Genomic DNA, 23,600 nt, shown 5'->3' on the forward strand with positions numbered 1-23,600 from the left:
GCCCTCTGTGTTGTGTTTGTGTCCAATGTGTTTGGAATTAAACTTGTGATCCTGACTGTGTGAGAGCTCAGTGTGAACGCCTTTTTGATCACCTACACGAGATCTGAATCTGGCTTTTTTTTCTGATTTTTAAAGGGCAAGTTCAACATTTTATGAAACATGATAACTGTTCTGTTGAAAGCCAAAACAGGAAATGGATGCAACCTTCGTTTCACACAACGTAGCTCTGCAACAAGACTGAACATGAGGGAAAGAGCTGGTTTGGTTGGAGGCTGGAGTATCCACTAACCTGGAACTGTTAAATTTAATAATATTTTACTTTTTGCTCGTACATCTTGTTTTTTTTATCCAATATTTGGAGTTTCAGTTTCTAAACCAGTAAGCCCGGGTAAAACGCTCCAGGAAGTGTTTGTGTGCGGAGCCACTTTGTTGGTTAATACCCTCGTGTTAGTCAGCAGCACTCTGAATGAGTTCCCACATCGTCCCAGGGGGGGAAGCCCGATGACGGCAGCAAATGTTCGACGGAAAACAAACAAAACGTTTGGAAGTAAGTGGAGAGAAGGAGGAAGAGAGGGTGATGGACTGCAACGCTGAGAAAGAAAAAAACAGAATAAAAGATATAAGGACATAGCATAAAGAATAATGAGGAGAAACCTCCATTGATTTGTTATCTGCCTGGTAAGGTTAGCGTTAACACCTCCTCTCGCCTTCACATGAAGGAGTTGGGAACTAAAACGCACCATAACTAAACTTAGTTTTGGGATTAGAAGAGACTTGTTGTGCTCTGTGAAACATGGAAGAACAGAAACTGTGATGTAAAGATAATATGCACTCTTCATTTTTCTTAATTGATCACAGTTCATATCGTCACGTCACGTGTCTGTCATATCGTGCAGAGCGGGACATAAACTGAGCTCCCACTTACGTCATAACAAGTTTTTCTAACAGTGTCGTGATTTGATTTCTTTCCTTCAATAAATCGATCGCACTCTCCCTCTTATTAACCTTTCCTGTTACTTCAACTTTTCCGTTTCGTCTGTAGCATCCGAGCCATGACACGAGAGGCTGCAGGCTTCAAATCAGAGCGGGGACGTTTTCCTTTGGCCGGCTCAGACGTCTCGTTTCATGGTTCACGATGTTCCAGTGCTTTAAAAAAAAAAAAAAAAAGTCCTGTTCATTGTTTTTTTTTTTAACTCCTTGAGATGTTTGTGATGGTGTTTGTGGACTTTGTCTCCATGAAATGAATGAAAGTGTTTTTTTTCTTCTCCGTGAAGACGGAACACATTCCTCCCTACGACGTTGTGCCTTCCATGCGGCCCGTGGTTCTCGTTGGACCGTCACTGAAGGGCTACGAGGTCAGAGACAAATACATTTAAAACAACATGTAAGGGAAGTTTCAGCTGTTAACATGTGCCTTAAATGTCCCGCTCACAGGTCACAGACATGATGCAAAAAGCACTGTTCGACTTTCTGAAACACAGATTCGAGGGAAGGTGAGTTTCTCTGCGTGACCTTTTTCAAACACGAGCTCTCATCCCACTTCCTTCCTCATTCCTTCCTTCCTCTCCGGCTCTACACGCCGGCATTTATCTGTCCCCAGAGGTTAGCTGACGGAGTGTGTAACAAGTTTGTTTGGCCTGGAGATGTGCGCTGCTGCTTTAAAAAAAAAAAAAAAAAAAAGGGCCCTCTCCATGTCCTTAATAGGCCATAAAGGGTGCTGGAGCTGAGCAGGATTCTCCTTACTCAATGTTTGAGTCCATCCGCCCGCCTGAGGCAGAAAGAGGCCGTGAAGTCAGACAGCTCAGAGACCACCAGGAAACCTTTCGAACCCCTTCTCTCAAAACATCACACTCGTGCACAATGCGAAAAATGAAGCAGCTTCTCCAGCTCTCAGATCGAGGACTCGTAGTTTAGACTGTTTGTAAACCACCGTGTCAAAACGAGGGCCCGGCCGATGTGGGATTTTTGGGTCCGATATCGACATGAGGGAGGAAAAAAAGATGGCCGATATCTGTCTTAGATGGATGTTTGAGCTTTAGAGCTAGCTTTAGATCAACACATAGCTCATGTGCAGTTATCAAAACGCTTGTGTTGAAGAAATCTAATGAAGGAAGTAAGTGAGCATGCGTCACCGCTCGACACTCTGGACAGAGGTAACGCTCGCTGTGATCCAAATAACGAGCTCTGCTGGTGACAGACGTGCAGACGTCTTTAATTATCCCAGAAGGGTCTTTCAGTTTGACAGCTCAGCGAGTCATCGATCGAAGACGATAATCAGGGAACAAACACGGTCACCGCAGCATTCAATGACATGCACATGACAGACGAACAGCTCGACCAATGAGAAGCCGGAGCTTCTAGTTTATGAAACGTAAATTAAATGTTACTTGACTGGTGAATAAATTAAGTATAATCTGAGTTTATCTCAATTAATCAATTATTATTTGTAAAGCATCAATTCCTAATAAGATGTTTTACAAAAAGAGCAGACAGGATTTCTCCTTCGTGTTCCTGTTGTCCACATTTCCTCTCCGCTGAGCTGGAGGTCGTGCATGAACGAGGACGCCGCTGTCTTTGGGGACGACACAGTAAAAGCAGCTGATACCAATAGTCACTGGATATGCGAATATATCGGGCGGATGATTTATCGGTCGGGCTCGAGTAAAATCTATCAAAACATCAGCAATGAAATCAGACTTCCTCAGTGTCGAAAAGAGCAAAGAACATCAGCACTTCCTTTTTGTTTTTAACTCCACAGCAGATCTCTTCTCCCTTTTGTTTTGGTCTCTGTAAACAGTAACCATCAATGTTTGTTTTTCAAATCTACTCAGAGTCCGTTCCACAACCTTGTATTTTCCTTATCTCTCCTTTCAGAATATCCATCACTCGCGTCACGGCGGACATTTCTCTTGCCAAGCGCTCGGTCCTGAACAATCCCAGCAAGCACGCCATCATCGAGCGCTCCAACACACGCTCCAACTTGGGTATGTTTGGACTGCAGATCACTGCAGTGCCTGGGAACATCTGGTGTTTTGATTTATAATGTTTTCAAGGAGGGCGGCTTGTGGAGAAAAAAAAGGAAGGAAACGATTAAAGTAACCTTTAAAAAATGGTTAATGATAACTCCCGCCGGCCAAGAGCGGCCTTGACCGCTTTCTTCAGTGAGGAATGAAAGATAGAGAAAAATAAAGAGCTTGATAGCAAGTTCAAGCGCCGCCCTGATTGGACGCGGGTTGATTGTGATAGGAATCAAAAGCTTCCTGAGTCAAACTGAGGTGACTCGGCTAATTTTAGCTTCGTGTCATCGTACGCGTCAGTCGCTGCCTGCAGCAGAGTAAGAACGTCCCGGGAGAAGCTCGCACTGGAGGCAAAAAATGTATTTCATATCAATATTTCATCAGCAGACTACAACTCAGCGACGTGACCTCAGCCTTTTTTAACAACGTGCTGCCACAAGTCCCAGAAAAGAACTCAAAGGAGAAGCTGCAAGGCAACAGCTCCTCCACGGATGACTTTTTAAAGATGCATTATGAAGGAGACACTAAAAAAAACCCAGCTTGAATACTTCAGACAAAGACTTTTAATTAAAGTAAGAGCCACTCTGAGCCTGTATGGCACGCCTTATCTTCCATATATCCGTCCTCGCATGCTCTCTGTGGAGTCTGAAATCTTCATCTTTTCGCTGACAGAAGAGCGAGATTTGATCTCTTGATTCCACCTTAATGGGATCTTTCATTGATTGAACTTAAATCAAAAAGGGACATTCGCTCAGTGTAAGTGAAGCCTTTTTATGTTTTATGATACAATTAAAAAATTCTGCCAGAAATGAAGGCTCTGTGACCCGGTTTGAACGGACTGCGTTCACGTTATTGCTAACGTGTCTGAGTCCTGCTGTCATGTTTCCAGGACAGTCATCTCTTAAAGTGAGCTTATGTGAGAAGTTGGCACGTCATATTTCATCCTTCCTGTCGTCTTTCACTCTGGTCCCAGAAGACAGATGGATGTCTCTTTCAATATTTCAGTGTCAAGACACAGAAAGGAGAGCAGCATGAAATCAGAAGTTGTGCAAACGAGGGGTGTCCAAAACCGGCCGTGAGGGGGTGTGGCTTCAAAGTGCCTACCTTCTGTGGTCCCGCTATAATCACTGCTTGTGCTAAACTTAGCATCTGTAGCTTCAACGTAATATCAAGACTCGTGTGGTGTTTTTAATTTAGACTTAACAAAAACTGAAATTCAGTAAACCCTCTCTCTTCTTCTTCAGCTGAAGTCCAGAGTGAGATTGAACGGATTTTCGAACTGGCTCGGACGTTACAGCTGGTCGTTCTGGACGCGGACACCATCAACCACCCGTCACAGCTGGGGAAGACGTCCCTCGCCCCCATCATTGTCTACGTCAAGATCACCTCCCCAAAGGTCAGAGAGGTTTACACAAACTCCTCTGCTTCCATTCATGTTACAGTCACATGACCATGTTACTGAGCTGCTGACGGGAGATACAGCATGGTAGTCCGAGCCCTCAGCCGAGCCCTTTTTCAAGGTTTCTTTTATGCCTTTATTTTAGTGAAAGGACCGAGTCAGGGGGAGGTTCAGGTCCAGGTTACTTTATTTGTACAGCCAGATCATCGTCCATCATGACACACAGGTTACAAAACACATGAGACGGATGCTTCACGTTTCTCTCAGGATCAATAAAGTTTTAATCTCTTCATGAAACTGAAGGATGCAAACTGCCCCTAAATAGATGCATGTCAGAGGGCACCACCCTGAGGACTCATGAAGTACTGAAGCAAGGCCGCCTTTGAAAACATTTCTCCAGATATTTGGCCCCAGGGATGAGATAACTTCTCACATGAGACAGGATGGCCGTGCTTTTATCCAAAGTGACGAAAACAACATGAGCAGGGATCTACAGCAGAAGAAACAACAATCAGGACGAGCAAACAGACAGCTTAAAGTCTGATCGGACACACAGGAGCTGACAGGAAGTGACTGCAGGTGCTGACAGGAAGTGACCAGACGCAGAGCACGTGTTGCCTCTAACAGTGATGTCACTCGAGTCGGCCTCTGATCATCGCCGCTGATTGTGCAGAGTCAGAAAGACGTTTGCGACTCTGTTTTAGAAAATGTTCATTAAAAACATGAATCTGAACGACTAAATGCTAAATGTAAGCGTATTATAGTAAACCGTGTCTTCAGTCTTTGATGGCCTGAAGAAGCGTTGGCTCTTATTTGAACACTTTTTCACACAGATGGGGGGGGGGGTCTTCATTTTTTCACCTCTTTGCCCTTCGTCCTTAATTTCCCCCGCAGGTGCTGCAGAGGCTCATCAAGTCCAGAGGCAAGTCTCAGGCCAAACACCTCAACGTCCAGATGGTGGCTGCAGACAAACTGGCTCAGTGCCCTCCTGTGAGTCTGCACACTCGACCCGATTCTCTCATTTAAAGCCAAACATGCCGTTATGTCCGTCTGGAGATGCTATTAGTACAGGCTCCATGTTTGAGTGTCGTGCATGTCTGCAGTCGGATGCTTTATGAAAACTCTGTTCTGCACACTGCTTAGTAATTACTTCAGACAGGAAAGGAAGCACTCAAGGCGTGAGAAAGTGCAGACCTAATTAAATTCAAATAGCAGTCTTTGTCTTTAGGGAGCTACAGTGAAAGATATTCCCTGAATATGTGTTATTTCCTCTCTTTGTTAATTCTAGCATTGCTCTTACGTTGTTTTTTTAATAGTCTGACCTGTTAAATTTAGGATCCAAAAAACACGACCCTGAATCACTCTTTGTGATGACAGCATCTCATTCACTTGTCTCTGTCTGCGTCCTGTCCTCTGCCGTGCAGGAAATGTTCGACATCATCCTCGATGAAAACCAGCTGGAGGACGCTTGTGAGCACATGGCTGATTACCTGGAGGCCTACTGGAAAAGCACTCACCCCTCCAGCAGCAGCAACAGCCCCCCGAACCTCGTGCTGACCAAGCTGCCCACAGCCGCCCTGCCCTCCAGCGCCGCCCCGGTCTCCGGTGTGCAGGTACGAGTGAGGGAGGGGGAGGGGGGGGATCTCAAGCGCACGGGAAGTGACAGAGGAAGTGCGAGAAGGCAAGAGAAAGAGACGCGGTGGTTCTTTGCGATACCTCACTCACTCAAAGATGGTGGAGCAGGATCTGTGCTAAACCTGCGAACACGTCTCAAAATAAATGCACATTTAAATTCAACCCTCAAAAAGCTGCAGATCAAAAGGCTAAATGTTTTTTTTTTACTGATAATGTGACAACTTCTTCCATTTAGAGCAAAAAGTTCACAAGTTTTGGGCTCAGCATTTTGTTACATTACTGAGCAGTTATTACATTTTGGGTTTTATTACATTTTTTTATAACATTTTAGCTTGTTACATTTCAGGCTCTAACAAACCCTCAGTGTGTTTGTGTTCACACACAGAACGATCAGTTCATGATCACAGTTTGCACCGCTGTCTGAATAAAAAGAGGAACATTTTCTTTAAATAATTTTTAAGATTTAATGATACAGATCGGTGTCGGCTGCCTCACAGCTTCATTTTCATTAAGGCATGCGTGCTAACAAGTCCCGAGCTTTCAGAATGTCAGTGTGCACGGGGCCGTCTTTAGCCCATCTGTCGTGCTGAAAATCTACAGAAGAGAAACTCGCCTGTTTTTTTTTTGTTTTTTTCATCACAAGCTACGAGCAGTTTTTGACTGATTTAGACAATGAAATGACGAGGGAGCAAAACGCCACAGGAAGAGACAGATAAAGGCTGCAATTAGAATGCAGTTTTTGGTAATCGTCAAATGTGTTTGTTGTACATTTTTATATTGTGACTTAATACTGATGGTAACAACTCACAAAAAAAGCCGAATGTCACACACGTGAATGATGTTTAACCCGTTCACTTCTACCCTCTCTCCATTCACTGCCATCTCACTGTGGAAATGTAAGAGTGAAACGGAGGAGTGTCCTGATATTGAGGAGGAGGAGGATGAGTAAGCGTGAGGTGATTGTTAGTTTGGTGAGTTTTATAAGAGAGAGAAATCTGCAAGAAGGGGCGACTGGAAATACCTTCAGTCTGAAGTGGATGGTTGAAGATGTTTTTAAGCAGTGTGTGTTCATGTGTGTTACGCTGTGTTTGCACACAGAACCTGCACCAGAAAAACAAACCAGGTTGACGTGTCATCTGCATGCGTGCGTGTGTGTGCTTTTTGCAGTGCGTTCTCTTTCTTCCTCACAGCTCGCTGACTTGCATGTTTTGCTGACTTCAGGGCGGCAGTACGGAGCAGAGAGGAGACCGAGCGATAGAGGAGAGGAAGGGCTCCAGAGAGGATCACCAGCACCACCATCACCACCACCACCACCAGAGCCAGGACCAGGCTGACGCCGACGCCGAGGGTGACGGGGAGGAGAACGAGGAGGAGAGGCCTCTGAGGACGGACGCCTCCAGGAGAGCGCCGCACATCCACCACCGCTCGTCTTCCACTAGGACTGAACACAACCACCATCACCACCACCACCACAGCAGTCGAGCGCGGGGTCTCTCTCGACAGGAGACTTTGGACTCTGAGACCCCTGAGAGCCGAGAGAGCCGAGAGAGCAAGGACTCTGCTTATAACGAGCCACGCACTCAGCTCCTCCACCAGGAAGAGGAGGAGGAGGAGGAGGAGGAGGAGGAAGAAGAGGAGGAGGATGAGGATCTAGGGGAGGGGCACCCCCAGCAGCAACAGCGTTACGAGCCACTGCCCCATCGGGACCACAACCACCATCACCACCACCACCATCACCGTGGTGGTGCAGACGAGCCCGGCCACAGTACGGGACACCACCGCTCCAAGGAGCGCGAGCAGGACCATAACGAACGCAACAAGCAGCGCTCCCATCACCACCGGCCGACACGCGACCACCACCATCACTACTACGACCGGGACCGAGACAGGGACCGAGAGGGGGAGGTTGCTCCCAAAAAGAGGGGCGACACAGGGGAGTGGGCCAGAGACTCCTACATACATCAGTGACAGACCGAACTCCTCCTGGATCTCATTTGGACTCTCCTCTTTAAAGACCGTTCTGTTCTCCCATCGTGCTGCTACACCCCGGAACCACGGCATCCTATTTATGTACACCTCCTTTGTAAATGCTGTTGCATCTTTTTCAATGGCAAGATTTTGATTACATAGATACAAATATAAATATATATGTATGTGTGTATCTATGCATAGACGTTGTTTATGTGTGGATATGCATGAATATTCTTAAATATGCATATTTTAAACCTGTGTTTGATAAAGCATGACAAAGAAGCAGATTTTTTTTCTGTACTGAGCTGTGCTTTCTGTGATTAGCATTTTTATTTTTATTATTATTATTGTTTGCTTGCAACCACTTGAATAATTTGTTCTTTCAGACTACTGCTGGGGTTGCAGGTCTATTTTCTAAACGTATAATTGGCTATTTGGGAATTGTGCACAATCCCTCTCTTGCTGAGAATGACACTACGTTGACAGTTTATAAATTCACCAAGCTGATCTTTCACTCAATACAAATTCAAATTGCAAAGGGTATGAATGTAAGAAGGGGTTAGCGATGTTGCTTCAAAGCTATGAGGTTCCTGGTTTGAATCCCCATCGCTGCTAATTCCAGGAGGTGACATCTGCACAGTCTGTATTACCAATACTCTTGCAACTTTCAAAGTCATTAAAGTAGCCTACTTAGGTGATTGATTCTGATTAGCATTCGATCAATCCTAAGTAACTTTATTAATCAGTATCAATCACGTAAGTAGGCTACTCCGCTACGCTACTTCGTAGTGGAGTGCTAGCATTACCTTCATGAACGTAGGATTGACATCACTGAAATTTTCACACAGATTGCTTCTATTTGGTGAACTTTATAAACTGGCATCCGAGCCGAGAAGATAAGCCCACTTGTGTTTTTTAAGGTCGATATAAGCTACAGCTAGCAGCAGCTAACGTTAGCATGTAAGCTAACGGTGGCTTAAGCGGGAAACAGGTTGTGTAACAACTTGAAAGGTCAAACAAATCCACTTACCAGCAATTAGAAAGCTCACCAATTAGCCGAAGACTTTCTAACTACGTTGTCAGTGCATCAATTCTAAATTGATCTGTAGTTTGACAGAAATTTTGAAGTTCAGCGTTCTAAATCTAACCAGCTGCTTACGCTTAAATCACATGCGGCGGTATCAATTTTGCCAGATCAGCAAAGCTAGCAAGCGTACGCTCCAAAGTTTTAGACCAACCAAGCTGACTAAATTTAAACTTTTTTTCCCCCATTTTTTTATTCTGTATCCATGGTCGCCATTTGGTTTCACCATATTTAAGCTTCCTTTGAGATGCACCTTAGTCTCTACAAGACAATTCACTTCCAAAATGGTTTCCTGTCGTCTTTTTAAAGGCCCAGAAACATTTTATAACATTGATACTCACTTTATTCTGCACTTAGTGAATCACCTGGGTTTCAAATGAAAGCTATATAATACATTGAAACTTATTGTAGCCGTTTCAGAAAAAAAAACAAAAACAAAAAAACCTCCATCCAGGTTTGTCTTTTATTGAGTCTGACCACTTTTTTAATGATTGTTGTTAATTCACACTTTTCTTCCAGCTTATACTTAAAAGAATGTTTACTTCAGGAAACCTCTGGTACGTTCCTCAGAACCAACTTGAAATGTTAAAATTACACCTGAAAAACGCTGCGTTTCCACCGCGGGATCTTTTGAGGGAGCTCTGTACATTCACGCTCCAGGGTCCAACTTAAATTCATGGGGACTTATTTTACACCCCCCAAATGTTTCGCAATGAAGAGGAACTTGTGGAGACATTTCTGATTGAATCTGCACATGCAGCATTTGATTTCTTTAACATTGTAATGTGGAAACTGGGGATAGAAAGTTGAAGAGGTAGTTTGGACTTTGGAGATGTCATCATGGTTGTATAGTTCACATCACTCTGTCTAGTTGTTTTTGGAGGACTTCTTTGGCCTTGTGTCCACATAGCGTTCTTTTTTCTGAGCGCCAGCGACTTTTTTCAATCGTTTTCTCTCAGGAGCGCACGTTTCTTGCAGCAGGTGGCGCTCTTTCTGTCGTGTGTGGCCACTTTGATAATCTTTCAACTTTTCAGAAAGGCGCTGGTAACGTCATCGGTGCTCTTTTCAAAACATACGATATTCCCCCATATGTCTGCCTCCTACGGATCGTGTTTTGTACCCACATCCTCTTTGCTCCGTGTCTGATCGGGTAAAAAAAAAACTATCCTAGAAAAACCGCCACCAGAGAGTATAAAAAACGGAGCAGGGTCCGTCATGCAGCGGCCGTTCTCGACATACTGTCGTCATAGAGACACGACGGATGTGCAGCGCTTTTAACTCAGCGGCCATGCACTCGCTCTTGGGAAAAAAAACACTAGGTGGACACAGTGCCTTCTCTTTGCAGCTATTCAGACTGCAGTGAAAAAGCAACCAATCGGCTCGGTCCTTGAAAAGAAGTTCCCGGTTACTTTGGGTGTAAATGCGACTTAAGTTGGTTGTGTGTTCTGTCCCGTGGCATTTCCTCATTCACTTGATTAAGCCCCATTTCACACAAGGTCAAAGTGTTGGATCATGTAAGAGCCTTCAGCGCCTGCTCTATGTGATCAATAATGTTGTATTTATGATATTTAAAATCTGAACTGAGCCCCTCTGTTTACAAAACCACCAACCCTGTCCTTTTAAATTCTTTGTTGGTTTTCTTGCCTGACAATTGTAATTGTAAGAACTTCTCAATTCCTATGCTACGTTGGTAGCATAACAGATTTTTTTATCAGTGTACATGTGTACGTGCAAAATGCATAAATATGAAGAATAAAGTTGGCGGCAACAAAGCACTCGTCGCAGGGTGGGGAGACAGATTTGATGTTTGCTCTGTCAGAAGTCCCAGCCAAAGGAGGGAAGTGGCGTCTATAAATAGTCAACTCCACTGAAAAATTGAGGTAGACTCACCGGTCTGCCTCCTTAGTTGTCATGACAACATCGACATGAGTGACAATACTGAGGGGATGCATCTAAAATAGGAAGAAGCCTCTCCTCACACACTCACACACACACACGCCTCTAAAAATACACAAACAAGCACCCCCAGAGATGCAGCTCATTTGATCCCAATTTTGGATGTTTAAAAGAGAACATCCTGCGGTGCACGGAGCAGCAGCCATTTTAATCGCTATCAAGTCTCCCCTTACGTAAAGTCAAATGAACAGATGCAGTCAGCTGGCTTTTTTTCAGGCAGATGTGTGGATAGACTGACAATGGTATAATGATGTTTCCCAGGAAGAGGGGATAAGCGGAGCGGTCATTGTGAAGGTCCTCAAAACACTGCACACAGCACGAGAAGCAGCCAGATGTTTGTGGTCACGAATACAAACGGATATCAAATGTTTTATTCTCTGCATTCATATTGGATTTTAATTTGCACTGAATTAATTAGTGATGAGCAGTGTAACTTTGCACCACCGCTTTGCTCCCTGTGTTAGGATAATGTACATACACAGAGGAATAAGGAGGAATAAAATATTTTTAAATTGACTTTTGCAGAGAAAATGTGGATGTATTTTCCCTGCAGGCACTCGACTACACACGGCACATTTTCTCCCTTCCACGCAGCGCCGGCGCTAATTAGAGCTCCCAGTTGTCTCCACCACTACTAAAAGACACTAAATTGTTAATACCTCTCATGACCTCTTTCTGCATGCTACTTCCTGATCCGAGCGCTGAGATCCAGCCAATCTGCTGTCACCATGGCAGCTGTGTCGTCACTGTTGTTATGGCAACGCTAGCACTGCTGCATTTGCCAATACTCATTCAGTCTCCATCCCCACGTGCCCCCCCCCCCTCCCCCCCCCCCCTCTCTCTTTCCCCTCTCTCAAGCCCCGGGTGTTTATAAAGCTTATCCCTATATGGCCTGCAGATCCAGAGAGCAGCTGTTAAGAGGCAGATGCTGTAAACAGTGAGCGTCTTTGTCAACACTGCCCCGTCAAAGCACACACACTGGTGTAATATATAAACACCATTGTTCCCGTCTGAGGTCCCGTGCGAGGCTGTGAGACAAAAACATGCCCGCAGGTCAGTTCTTCAGGAACTTTGCAATAAAGAAGCCGATGGTGTCTCTGTCAGCTCTGCAGGAAGGAGGAGGTGCTGTCTCTGTCTGATTCCAGCTCAGCTCAGGACTGAACCTCTGGAGGAGGCGCAGCTGCTCAGGCGACAGGCCGGCTCCCAGCATGCCCTCTGCACCGAGGTGAGGCTCCTGAGAGAGACAGAAGGACAGTGGGATTTGGTGAGGTTTACTGCGAGAGCTCTCCATCCGTGTGGCTGAAGTTTTAGTACCTGCGGCTGCAGAGTCAGACAGGGAAAGGTGTGGAGGGCCCAGGCTACCTGCTCCTCATTCTCAGCTAGAGTCACCGTGCAGGTGCTGTACACCAGAACCCCACCTCTCTTCAACAGCTGCACTGCCTGCAATCACAGACAGCAAATCCATAAAGACTGTCAGACAGGTTTGCACACAGTCTGTAATACCAAAGAACATCTGCACAGTGCAGTGGGCCGTATAGACTCAATCACCACCCTGTTTATTCACTCTGCACAGGAAGCGACCTCCATGTTCTGGAGAAACCTTGGAGAGAGTTTGTTACTTTGTTGTTCTGTAACAGCTGAAAAAAAGTCAAACAAAGAAATTGTTGGCAAACATCATTTTCTGTCAGCAGGTGTTGAATGTATTCAAGCACTGAAGAACCACCCTGCGTCACTCAAACGTAAAATATACTCTGTCTTGCACCTTAATCTCACTTCTTTAATTCATCTCAGAGTCAAAGCAAATTAAAATATCCACACTAAAACACATTTATCCTATTTGTTTGAAAATAAAATAAAACGTTCTTCTCTTTAGAGCTGCTTCTCTGATGCTTAAAAAAATATACTTATGACAGCTTCATAAGCGCCAACCTGCAGGGTTGAAAAGTGAAGCTGAAAACAGCTGCAATACCTCAAGTGTCCACTTGAGGCTGGCTACAAAAACCAAGGATTTCTTGTTTGTTTTTTACATTAAAAGGCTCAGAAGTAAACATGTTTACAGCCTGTTACTAAAAAAAATAATTTGGTCACTTCAGGTTATTTCTGAGCTGGTGAAAACATAGCAGTGGAGATGGCACATATACTGTATAAGCACCTTAGTGAGGCTTCAAACCACCTCTTCAGAAACTAATGGATGATTTCACTGAAACTACGTACATGTTTTAAAATGACCCCCCCCCCCCCCAAAAAAAATTTAAAAAAACAACCTACCAATAACAGTGATTTTAAACCAAGACGAGCATTTGTTTCCAAACTATCAGCTTTATCAGGGATAAGAGGACGCATGAAGACCTGAGTAAATATTCTGATGTGACTCTGGATGGCACAGCTGTATAAGAGCGCTCTAATGCTGCCCTCTAGTGGTGAAAGATAGATAGATAGATAGATAGATAGATAGATAGATAGATCTATCTATCTATCTTTCACCACTAGAGGGCAGCATTAGAGCGCTCTTATACAGCTGTGCCATCCAGAGTCACATCAGAATATTTACTCAGGTCTTCATGCGTCAATTTACTCAGGTCTTCAAGGAGTCAAATGAATGTCCTGTGAAGATGTGTGTGTGTGTGTTGAAACGTACAGCGTGGAATAACTTGCGCTGCAGAGGCTGGTAGGAGCAGATCTCTTTCAGGCTCCAGCTGCAGGCCATGTTGGGTCTCTGTCCGAGGCCGCTACAGGGAGCATCCAGCAAAACCCGGTCAAAACTCTCAGGAGGGAATGGAGGTCCTTCATCCAAACAAAAAAAAGAAAAGGATGTGTATACATGCAAAGTCCCGTAGTTATTCATCGAGAAATGTTTTAAAATCAGGCGTTGTGAGTTTACCTTCAGCTTCCGGAGCTGCGTCACTGCTTACAGCTTTCGTGCTGTCGAAGCAAAACGCTCTGATCGAACGCAGATGTAACGTTTTGGCGTTTTGATGAATTCTGTCCATCTTGTTTCGGATCCTTTCCAAGGCAACAACCTCGCCCTGCGTGACAACGAAAGAGACAGAAGTACATTTCTTAAAAGCTTCTGTCTGCTAGCTCTGTTCAGGTGAGCTACCACCGAGCTACCGCCCGTACCTGATCTCCCATGAGAGCAGCGATGTGGCAGGTCTTCCCTCCAGGTGCAGCACACATATCCAAGATCCGTTCTCCGGGACGAGGATCGAGCACGTGTCCCACAACGACAGAGGGAAGGTTCTGCACGGCATCAAGTCACTTCAGTTTTCAATGTCAACTTAAATAGGAGTAAATTCTTCTTTTCTGCAGGACTTATCGTACATAACCTAATCCATTATTCTCATGTTAAAAGACATGAAGAGGACACTTGTATATATGTATACCTGTAGGAACACCAGGCCGGGGAGCACGTTGTCAAAGGAAGGACTCTGGTAAAGTGGTTCAACCATCTCAACACCTATTCCTCTAAAAAAAAAAAAAAAAAAAAACCCCAGTTATTCTATGTTTTGTATTTTGCCCACAAACACACACACTGATGGAGACTGGTGTGTGGTGGAAACAGCTCTGAATAAGAACCAGCTTCGTATCAAAAGCTCTGAAGCCGTAACGCACTTGACGGGTTCGTCTGTGCAGAAGATGCTCGAGCGATCCTTTTGAGCGACTCCATTTCCCACAAACACTTTCTCTCCCTGGAAGCTGGTGGCTCCTCGAGTGCACTTCCCCTCCACGTCAGAGTAGACGGACACCACATCTCCGGCCTTCATGTCTGAGAACAAACCAATCAGCTGTCCAATCAAAAACTAACAAAGCCAGTGTTGATGTCTGTGAGCTAGCTAATGTAATGTCTGTTTAAGATGCGAACGCGAGTTGTCTGACTGAGATCAGGTTTGCTGTTGAGTCTTACATTTTGGGCTGGCGAGGATCCCCGGAGTGAAAACATGAGCGCCTCTCAGCACGGCGCTGCCACACTGAGCGCCGACCAGCAGCTCCGCGCTGAGCGTCTTCACAGGTCTGAGGATAAAAGCAGACAGAAGGCCTGAAGCATGTTCTGGCAAAGTGGGACCTCTTTAAGCTTCTCTGTTTGTCAGCACGTGCGTCGAGCTCGCATTTCTGTTTGATGAACATTTTTAAAGCAAAAATAAAAACATGTATCTCTCTTAAAGCACCAACAAAAGGAAACAGGAGCCAGTATGATTGTCTTGGTCTTGTCTCAGTCTGAATCCCTAAATGTCTGGGTCTTGACTCGGTCTCGGAGCCCTCTGGTCTCGGGTTAATGCGGTCTTCACTACGACACTACTCTGAGGAGCAGATTCAGATTGGACTGACACGGCTCCAGCATTCCTCACATACCTCGGGCCATCGACAGGAAGGAGCAGCACATCTGGAATACGCGGATGAGGAACAATCTGAACAGAGACCTCCTCTGCTGACGAGCTGCACATCTGCTGCTGCTTCAACAACAACAACAACAACAACAACACTGAGTGATGAGGACCCGTCCGACCAAACACATCACTGTCAACTAAAGATTTAACACCTGAGGAGACAATGCACCTTTCTCAGCTCTCCTTCCAGTTTGTGTCTGATCTCGTCCAGGGGAGCTACATGAGTGCTGACCCGAACACACGTGTACAAAGGAGGGTGAGACAGGCAGGCGAGCAGGCCTTGGAAACGACACTCCGCCTCCCGAAGGCCGACTGAAGCCAAAACCTGAATGCAACACAAACAAGAAGATTAGACACATGAAAACAGGAGATCATGAGACAGAGAGAAAGAGTGAGTGAGTGGTCACTTCCTGGATCGATCCAGTACCTCCTTGTTTAAGAAGACATTCTTCAGATAATCAGTCACTTCAGGCTTCAGAGAAATTCTCGGAAAAATTGACATTTCTTCAGTCTGTGCAAAGAAAGATAAAAAAGTCAAGAACAGAACACCAAGTAAATCCTGACTGATGAACAGCAGTAAGATGTGTTATCAGTCCAGAAGCGGCTCATATGGGTTGTGTCCAAGGCGGATTATAAAAAAAGGTTAAATGGACCCGTTTTCACGTGTTAATGTTAGTGTTATGTTATTATACTAGCCGGATGTCACTGCACGTTTCAACTCTCTTTCAAAGGTCTTGGTGCATTTATTGGCGATTATTTAGTGGATTAAAAATAAGGAGAAAAATCAGTTGACACACCCAAAAAAAGATCAAAAACATCTGTGCAAGAAAAGACTAAATAATGCTCGTATGCAGGTTTGTATGCTGTCTCTAAAAGCGAGATCAAATTAGTAATTTATTTACTTTGGTTTATTGATATCCAGGTCATTGTTCTTTCTGTTTCAAAATGATAAAAGGCCCCTCTCATATACATATTTACTTTCCTAAATAAAGGCAGGATCATTTCATAGACTGCAGGAAATAAATTAATAAAAGTCACATGCCTGCAGTTTATTACAATGTGTTTTTATTCAACAGATAAAAGAACAAACAAAAGCAGAACAAAAAATACATTCTGAAATATTGTGTTTGAAGGAAGTATCTGATTATCGCATAAATCAGCAGTTTGTCACTATTTGAATTAAACAAATTACATATCTGAAAAACTGAATCCATTTGTGATACAAACCTTCAACATGCAGATACTATTTATTTCTGAATGATCTCAGAGAGTCTTCTTCAACACAACAATCATAACTAACAAGCTGTCATTGTCCAGTCTTGTCACGACTGAGATTTAAAGTCTTTTTAAATTCAGTTTGGGATACTCACGTTCAATGTCTGTGCATGCCGCGGCTCATACTTCCGTATACGTCACTCTAGCTTCGTCACGTGACAAATGCATGCGTTTTTTTCAACTAATTTTTTAAAAACAAATTCAAAACACATTATAATCATTACCGTGTGCGTACAAAATTATTATATTGTTTTGTTTTGTTTTAGGGGACTCCCGGGTGTATCGTACTGTCCAGTTTAAAGTCCCATTTGTTAAAAGAAAAAAAGTTACGTGTTGTGAACGAACAAAAGCTTCATAGTAAACGTAAATTGCAAAAGGAAAATTAATTGTAAGATAAAAAAAATCACATTAGAAATTATCAGAAGCACACAAAAATGTAAACTATTTAATTTAAATTATAACCATTTATTCTTGTTTACGACTTTTCACACGCCTCCGCCTCCTTCGTCGTGACGTCACCACGTAACCGGAAGATAACCGAATATCTGGGGTTGCTTTTTTCTTCACTACACCACAACGAGCCGCAGCAGCAGAAAAGAAGAAGGAGCAGCTACACATCTCGGCTTGTGTTTGTCGCTGTTTTTCTGAAAGCTTTAATGACCTCGACATCTTTGCTGCTTCACGGGATCGTGTCATCGCGATAGCTGCGTTTTATTTTCACGGTTCACCGGAGCGCATGGAGTCGGTGAGGTGTTTTGCGGACGAGAGATCATCCGGCTAATGTTAGCTAGCCGCAACCAGTCACGGATTGAACGGTGTTTGTGGACTCTACCGACGACGGAGGGACGGACGGTTTTATTGTTATCAACGTCAAGACGATGGGGCTCATTTTCGCCAAACTGTGGAGCTTCTTCTGTAACCAAGGTAACCACCTCCCGCTAGCAGCTAGCCCGTTAGCTTCAAGTCAGCGCCCATCTGTGGCTGCTCAACTCTTTGTTTGACTTGTAAAACAACAATATAAACTACTACAGCGTGTCTGTTACTTATCATCCAATCGAGTTAATCTGTAGATCAGTATAATTAACTTTAAGTCTCAGTAAGCCTGTAGAAGCGTACTCACCTCTCCTATCATTATATAACTTTAGCAGGGAGCTGTTTACATGTAAATATGACCACCCAGAAAAAAACAACACACAGAGGCAGCGGGTCATTTAACATGTCCCTCCTAACCCACACACTTGTATTACTATTATGATTAGTATTATGTTTTGTGATGCACACACACATGTTTCGTGCTTTTAAAAATGTGCATTAAAAATTCACAAAAGTGTACATATCGTCATGTATTTGCAATTTTCATCCAATACATTTCTGGAAGTTGTTAAATTTATATATGAATTTTTGGTGCTTTTAATTGGTAAATCTTACCTACATATGTCTCCGGAGTTTTGAGGCTGTCTATTTGATTACTTCACTGATGAAAGAAAGAGGGAAATGTTTTTATTTGTGTTTTTTTTTACTCATCTTTGAACAATGTGGTGCAGAGATGGTGAGAACTAGAGTCCATACTAATGTTTCAAATAACAGTTTCCAGGTGCAGACACACGTTTTTTTCACTGCTCCTGTTCTGTGCAAGCCTCCCACTATGTGCCAATGTTTGCTCATTTGACAGCAGATCAGAGTTTGTCCACCACAGGACTTCTTTTTGTCCAGTGAAAAAAACTCTTGTGTGTGAGCAGATGGATGCATTAGACTGAGATGACACGACAGAAAAACTTTATAAAATCACTGGTTCATGCCACGCTGCATGCAGACATCTGTGGACAGGGCAGATATCCTGACCCTTTGTAATTGTAAATATGAATGTGTCTCATCCTAATTCTGGTGAGTGCATGTCTGTGTGTCCTGGTATCAGTGTTAGCTGTTGGTTACTTGGGCTTTAAATTCCCATTCCTGCATTGGACTGTTTTTATAGTGTCACATTTCATTCACTTTCACGAGATTACAAGCAAGCACTCTGTTGAATTGTTTGCAGCCTGAGTAGAATCTAATTAGCCGCCGCGGTCTCCACAGTGTCATAATAATCTTCTCTGGAGCGGAGCAGAATCCGTCACATGGCCGTTTGTGTCAACTGCACTTTAACTTGATCTTTCTTTTATTACCGTTTAATCTGCTTGAAGACATGTAGCTACACGTAATGAAGCCTTCACTGTGAGGTCTTCTCTATGTCAAAGAACACTTCAGTTGCAGTGGTTACCTGAAAGTCGTAGGCTGGAAGAAAAATGTGTTGTTGTTTTTTTACAGCGTTCTAAATTCAATCTTGGAGAGAGTCAAGGCCACCATGTGTTAGTTTTACCCGGCGACCTCCCGGCTTCTCTTTCAGGAAGTCATAGACACCCAGTGTCCTCTAAAAAAGCCCGCTGTAGTGCACGTAGAGCGTCAGATCTCCGAGCCCTTTCTGACCAGACTTCCTTCCTCCTCTGCAGCCAGAGGCCTCAGGAGGGTGGAGAAGTCAGACCACTGGAGTGGGACGTTTTGGCACGTCGGTGTCAACTCAGAGTCTGCTTCTAGTCCTAACCGCCGCCTCGCCTGGCTGACAGGCGTCGAAGCCTTCCGTGCTGCAGACTCTGCTGACTGCTCTTTGTGAGTGGAAAGGAGGGAAACTGAAGATTCTGAGTTGCAGACACACCGAGGAGCTTTATTTCAGCCTCTTCGATGTTGAATCGGCGTCGGCTGGTGAGAGGGATCTCTCTGATTGGCTGATTGGAGGTTTCATTAAACTCAAAGCCCCTTGAATCTGTCGATGTCGTCTCCATGCTGTCACACGTTTAGTGTGATCATTTCCTCTCACACACGAGCAAGTCATACGCGGTGGTTGGCTGTCATCTTTGCGGTGCGTTCAAGTGCAACTTAAGTTAAGACAAAAGGAGACACCACGGGCGTCACTGGTTCACGTCCACGTCTTTCCTGCGAGTGAAGGCCAGTTTGTCACCAACCACTCATGATACATGATCACTTTTTTTTTTTTTCAGAGCACAAGGTGATCATTGTTGGACTGGACAACGCAGGGAAAACCACTATCCTCTACCAATTGTAAGTTTTATTTTTCATATTTATGTTTTTTTGCTTCATGTGATTCTTAAAAACAGACTTTGTGATTCTGTGGGTTTTTTCCTCTTAAAGTCTGATGAATGAGGTGGTCCACACATCGCCCACCATCGGCAGCAACGTAGAAGAAATAGTGGTGAAGAACACCCACTTCCTGATGTGGGACATCGGAGGACAGGAGTCCCTCAGGTCCTCCTGGAACACCTATTACTCCAACACTGAGGTGAGAGCGTGCTCCGAGGAGGGGGGGGGGGTCCAGCAGCCAGCCGGGTCTCTCCTCCAGCAGCTGCTCCGATTGTTCAGAGAGCACAGGAGGCAGCGGGGCCTTCCTCAGCCAGAGGTCAGCCTCCTCACAAAGGGGGTCAGCCGGTGGGGGGGGGGGGGGGGGGGGGGCACGGGGCACGAACAGTAACATCTGCCAGACTATCTACATATATATCACTCTTTTCTTTGCATACAGAATCGTCTGTGTCAGATTGTTTTCTCCGTATTCTGGTGGTTCTTTTATCCGTGTCATGGAGCTGCAACAATCAGATGATCAGAAGTCTATTCGTCGAGTGTTCCTTCATCATTACAGAGAGCATGAAGTCGTCAAAGAGCAGCACACGCTCTACCTGCTCTGTTCAAACGTCGGCTCACTCGCATATCGTACAGAGGGGAGTTGACGTATGCAGGGAGGTCGGAGTTACGAGAAGGCCCTACGGTTGTCATAGTAACAGTTACTATAGTGACTCCCCTCTGGTTGAAGTTTGGCTGTGTGGGCTGTGTTCGGGGTCACGCCGGATAACGCGCGCTGCAGGGTCGTCGACTTTCAATGGCGTCTCTCACATCGCTCCAATCTCAGCGTTCCTTTGGTCCTTTGTCACGCGGGGTCACTCTCCTTCCTTCACAGAACAGTTATTAGCATAGAGCCCCCCCCCTCCCCCGCTGAGCTGTGTGTCATTGCTGTAAATGGTTTTTGAAAAGCGGGGTCACTCAGCGAGCGTGCTTTCTGCCTCCTCTGCTGCAGTTTATCATCCTGGTGGTGGACAGCACGGACAGAGAGCGGCTGGTCGTCTCTAAAGAGGAGCTCTACAGGATGCTGGCTCACGAGGTAAACCAGATGTGTTGTTTTTCACCCGGGTCGGCCCTCTGCAGCACGCGTCATTGTTAGCGAGGGTGTCCCGGCTTCATTGTCTCCATGTGTTTCCCTCTCAGGACCTGCGGAAAGCAGCTGTGTTGATATTCGCCAACAAGCAGGATATGAAGGACTGCATGTCTGCAGCCGAGATCTCCAAATACCTCACCCTGAGCTCCATCAAAGACCACCCGTGGCACATCCAGTCCTGCTGTGCACTCACAGGAGAGGGGTGAGTGGACTCATGAGGAGAGCAGCTTGTAAAGGAGCCTGCTCACTAGTTTAGTGAAAGACTTGTATAAGTACAGTTCATTCAGATCAGCAAAGAAAACGTGCTTCATTTAAATCGGCTCACATGAAGCTGTGATTATCTATCAGAAGCTGAACAAGTCCAGCTCACGTCGAAGGTGCATCAGTCCTTTTCTGCTGTAGCTTCAGTAAAACCACCGGGTGGCGCTGTTTGTCCTGAGTAGCCTTAGATGTTTTCTCGGCACCAACAGGAAGTCAGCCTCATTAACCTTCATCAGGACGTCCCTCGTGTGTTTTTAAGTGTTTCCTGTAGCCGAGGATGAGTCGGCCATGTTTTTCTGTATTATCACAAACGTCAGCGGAGCATCTAAACGTTGTTGTCTTGTTGTTGTTGTTTCAGTTTGTGCCAAGGCCTGGAGTGGATGACCTCGAGGGCCGGACTCAGATAGCCCCTCCCTCCGCCGTGAACGGCCTGACTACCTGCACCACCCACCGGGTGGCACTAAAGCATCTCCTTTTTACAGGTTGAAGTTATTTTTTATTTTTTTAATGATGATGAATTTTAATGGACTTCTCGGACCCCTGCAGACCACGCAGGAAGGGGCTCATTGTTCCTGCGGTGCTGCGAGTGAACGGACCTGTGGAGGGACTCGTTGTTTTTAAAGGAGGAGGACACACGTCCGAGTGGACACCACTTAGTTACACTACATATCATGTTACACACAACATATCATATCACGAGGTTGCCATAAACACCATGTTGGTGCCCAGCTTTGAGAAACACTGTGCAGCTCTAATACCTTTGTTGTTCTGTGTGTGTGTTCAGGTCCAAACAGGGCAAAGGGATTACAGGCAGTATTGTCAAAGCAGTTTGAGTGAGGTAGCACGAGGCAGTGTTGGCTTTTCTTTTTGAACAATGTTCTCATGGTTTTTTTTTTTTGGTAGCACAGCTCTTGATTTCTGTTACTCATGAATTCAGTTTCATAAGCTACGTTGATGTTCTCACATTTTAAGGGTTTCACACATGAACCTCGAGCCTGGACCAGCGTGTAATGAGCCGACCCAAGTGTTGGCATGGCAACTGACTAAACTAAAGACGGACACACCGATGCCCTATGCAGACGTGCCTTCATGCATTGTGATAGAAATAGAAGTCTTCATAAAGGTCCACGTCGGTGAGTTTCTGCAGCTGTTACGTCCTGTCGGTTTGCACTCCTGCAGACCGGCGGTCCAGCTTTAAAGCGTTTAGTTTAAATGAACGCTCGTGACGGATGGGGTGCAGGAACAAAAAAATGAAACCTCAAGAACATGACCTCAGTTAATGGGTTATCGGAGAATTCGATCCCGAGATAACATTAATGAGCCCAGATGTCAGAAGGCGTACATGCATGTCTGCTCCGGGCTTCCGTACGATCCAGCTCTCCTCTAAGTTAGTATTAAATGATGCAGGTAACGTTTGAATAACAGTATTTTAAATGGAAACACGGCTTCTGTTTTATTTGTGCTTTTATGTAAAGCAGGGATCATGGTGTACTCACCGATCAGTGTGTGTGAGAGTGTGTGTGTGTGTGTGTGTTAGAGAGAGAGTGATCCACTGTTTGAAACATTTCATTGGTTAATCCTTTTGTCCTGGATCATTTTACAAAAGGGATCAGAACAGCTGCGTGCAGGAAGGTGTAACTTGAACTCGATGTTCCCGTAGCATTAAGACGACGGGAACGTTTCCTCAAACCCTCGACCCTCCGCCTTACTTCCTGTGCTGTCCCCAGTGATTGGACGACAGGCTGGCGGCGTGCCCGTCGCTGTCCCGCGTTGGAACGATCCCTTGTCAACAGATCTATGCACGTGTCACTTCGAAACCATGCTGACCATTTTCAAGCTCCAATCAGTGGCCAAAAAAAAGAGAGGTGGTGCATGAGTTTCATTGGTTAAAAAATGGCGTCCCATGGTGGTCGGGGAGTGTGCCTCTGGGTCTCTGGAATAAGGTGGAGTAAAGTATTTTTACACTTCCAGGGTTGTGACCCTGCAGCGTTAAGGTTTACAGTTTTACCTTGATCTGACAAACATGGCGACCAGTCGGAGCGTCGACTGGATCTCACTCGTTTTCAATAAAAGTTGGTTTTCAATTTTGAGCTTGTCTCCCTTTGTTTTGTTTTGTAGAACACACGCTCTTTAAAGCATGAAGAAACTTCCCTGTTTGAGAGTCTTGTCTCGTCTTGTCCTGGAGTCTGAAGTAGAGCTGGGACAGATCTAATATCACTGATCTGATCCTGGCTTTGTTTACGTATCTGATATGGAGCAGACGGGACGGATTCACGCCACGGCTCGTTCTCTGCCTGCACAGTCACACTGAAGACGTTCACTCTGAGCTGTCCTCTAATCGTCTCCATGAACTCCAGCAGCC

The 23,600-nt window shown here is 45.0% G+C and overlaps 3 protein-coding genes across 11 annotated transcripts in view; 2 read left to right on the forward strand and 1 right to left on the reverse strand.

Moving 5' to 3' along the window:
- The window catches only part of cacnb2a (calcium channel, voltage-dependent, beta 2a), a 58,300-nt gene extending 49,978 nt beyond the window's left edge, over positions 1–8,322 (forward strand). For all 5 annotated transcript variants that reach the window (XM_079361968.1, XM_079361971.1, XM_079361970.1 and 2 more), the window contains 7 exons: positions 1,275–1,355; positions 1,435–1,493; positions 2,875–2,984; positions 4,262–4,413; positions 5,311–5,406; positions 5,841–6,029; positions 7,273–8,322. In XM_079361968.1, coding sequence (XP_079218094.1) covers positions 1,275–1,355; positions 1,435–1,493; positions 2,875–2,984; positions 4,262–4,413; positions 5,311–5,406; positions 5,841–6,029; positions 7,273–8,019 — 1,434 coding nt within the window. In that variant the 3' untranslated portion in view covers positions 8,020–8,322. The remainder of the gene's footprint in view (positions 1–1,274; positions 1,356–1,434; positions 1,494–2,874; positions 2,985–4,261; positions 4,414–5,310; positions 5,407–5,840; positions 6,030–7,272) is intronic.
- Positions 8,323–10,039: 1,717 nt separating this feature from the next.
- nsun6 (NOP2/Sun RNA methyltransferase 6) lies at positions 10,040–18,164 on the reverse strand. Of its 5 annotated transcripts, none has more exons than XM_079361979.1 (12): positions 17,843–18,164; positions 15,875–15,958; positions 15,617–15,772; positions 15,413–15,504; positions 14,967–15,073; positions 14,675–14,828; positions 14,446–14,527; positions 14,183–14,302; positions 13,944–14,088; positions 13,701–13,846; positions 12,377–12,502; positions 10,040–12,296 (listed from the first exon to the last, which is right to left on the reverse strand). In XM_079361979.1, exons 1-12 carry the CDS (start codon positions 17,852–17,854, stop codon positions 12,117–12,119), a joined length of 1,404 nt encoding a protein of 467 aa, XP_079218105.1. In that variant the 5' UTR covers positions 17,855–18,164; the 3' UTR covers positions 10,040–12,116. The 5 variants fall into 5 exon arrangements, with proteins under 5 accessions (XP_079218105.1, XP_079218102.1, XP_079218103.1 ...); XM_079361976.1 differs by having other exon boundaries at positions 15,413–15,510; XM_079361977.1 differs by having other exon boundaries at positions 15,413–15,507; positions 17,843–18,161.
- Positions 17,280–23,328, forward strand: arl8 (ADP-ribosylation factor-like 8). The gene is made up of 6 exons (XM_079361992.1): positions 17,280–17,646; positions 19,755–19,815; positions 19,906–20,053; positions 20,840–20,923; positions 21,028–21,179; positions 21,597–23,328. Exons 1-6 carry the CDS (start codon positions 17,601–17,603, stop codon positions 21,643–21,645), a joined length of 540 nt encoding a protein of 179 aa, XP_079218118.1. The 5' UTR covers positions 17,280–17,600; the 3' UTR covers positions 21,646–23,328.
- Positions 23,329–23,600: the final 272 nt, after the last annotated feature.

Source organism: Symphodus melops, assembly GCF_947650265.1.
Source record: "Symphodus melops genome assembly, chromosome: 14".
NCBI lineage: Eukaryota > Metazoa > Chordata > Actinopteri > Labriformes > Labridae > Symphodus > Symphodus melops.

Bases quoted from the DNA above. Each gene is read 5' to 3' on its own strand.
- arl8 (XM_079361992.1), top strand. From the start codon at position 17,601: ATGGGGCTCATTTTCGCCAAACTGTGGAGCTTCTTCTGTAACCAAG. The intron at 19,816-19,905 runs GTAAGTTTTATT...TTCCTCTTAAAG, and splicing joins ACCACTATCCTCTACCAATT to TCTGATGAATGAGGTGGTCC. The intron at 21,180-21,596 runs GTGAGTGGACTC...TTGTTGTTTCAG, and splicing joins TGTGCACTCACAGGAGAGGG to TTTGTGCCAAGGCCTGGAGT.
- nsun6 (XM_079361976.1), bottom strand. The intron at 14,303-14,445 runs GTATACATATAT...GATGCCGTGCAG, and splicing joins CCGGCCTGGTGTTCCTACAG to AACCTTCCCTCTGTCGTTGT. The intron at 14,089-14,182 runs GTACGGGCGGTA...GTTGTCACGCAG, and splicing joins CTGCTCTCATGGGAGATCAG to GGCGAGGTTGTTGCCTTGGA.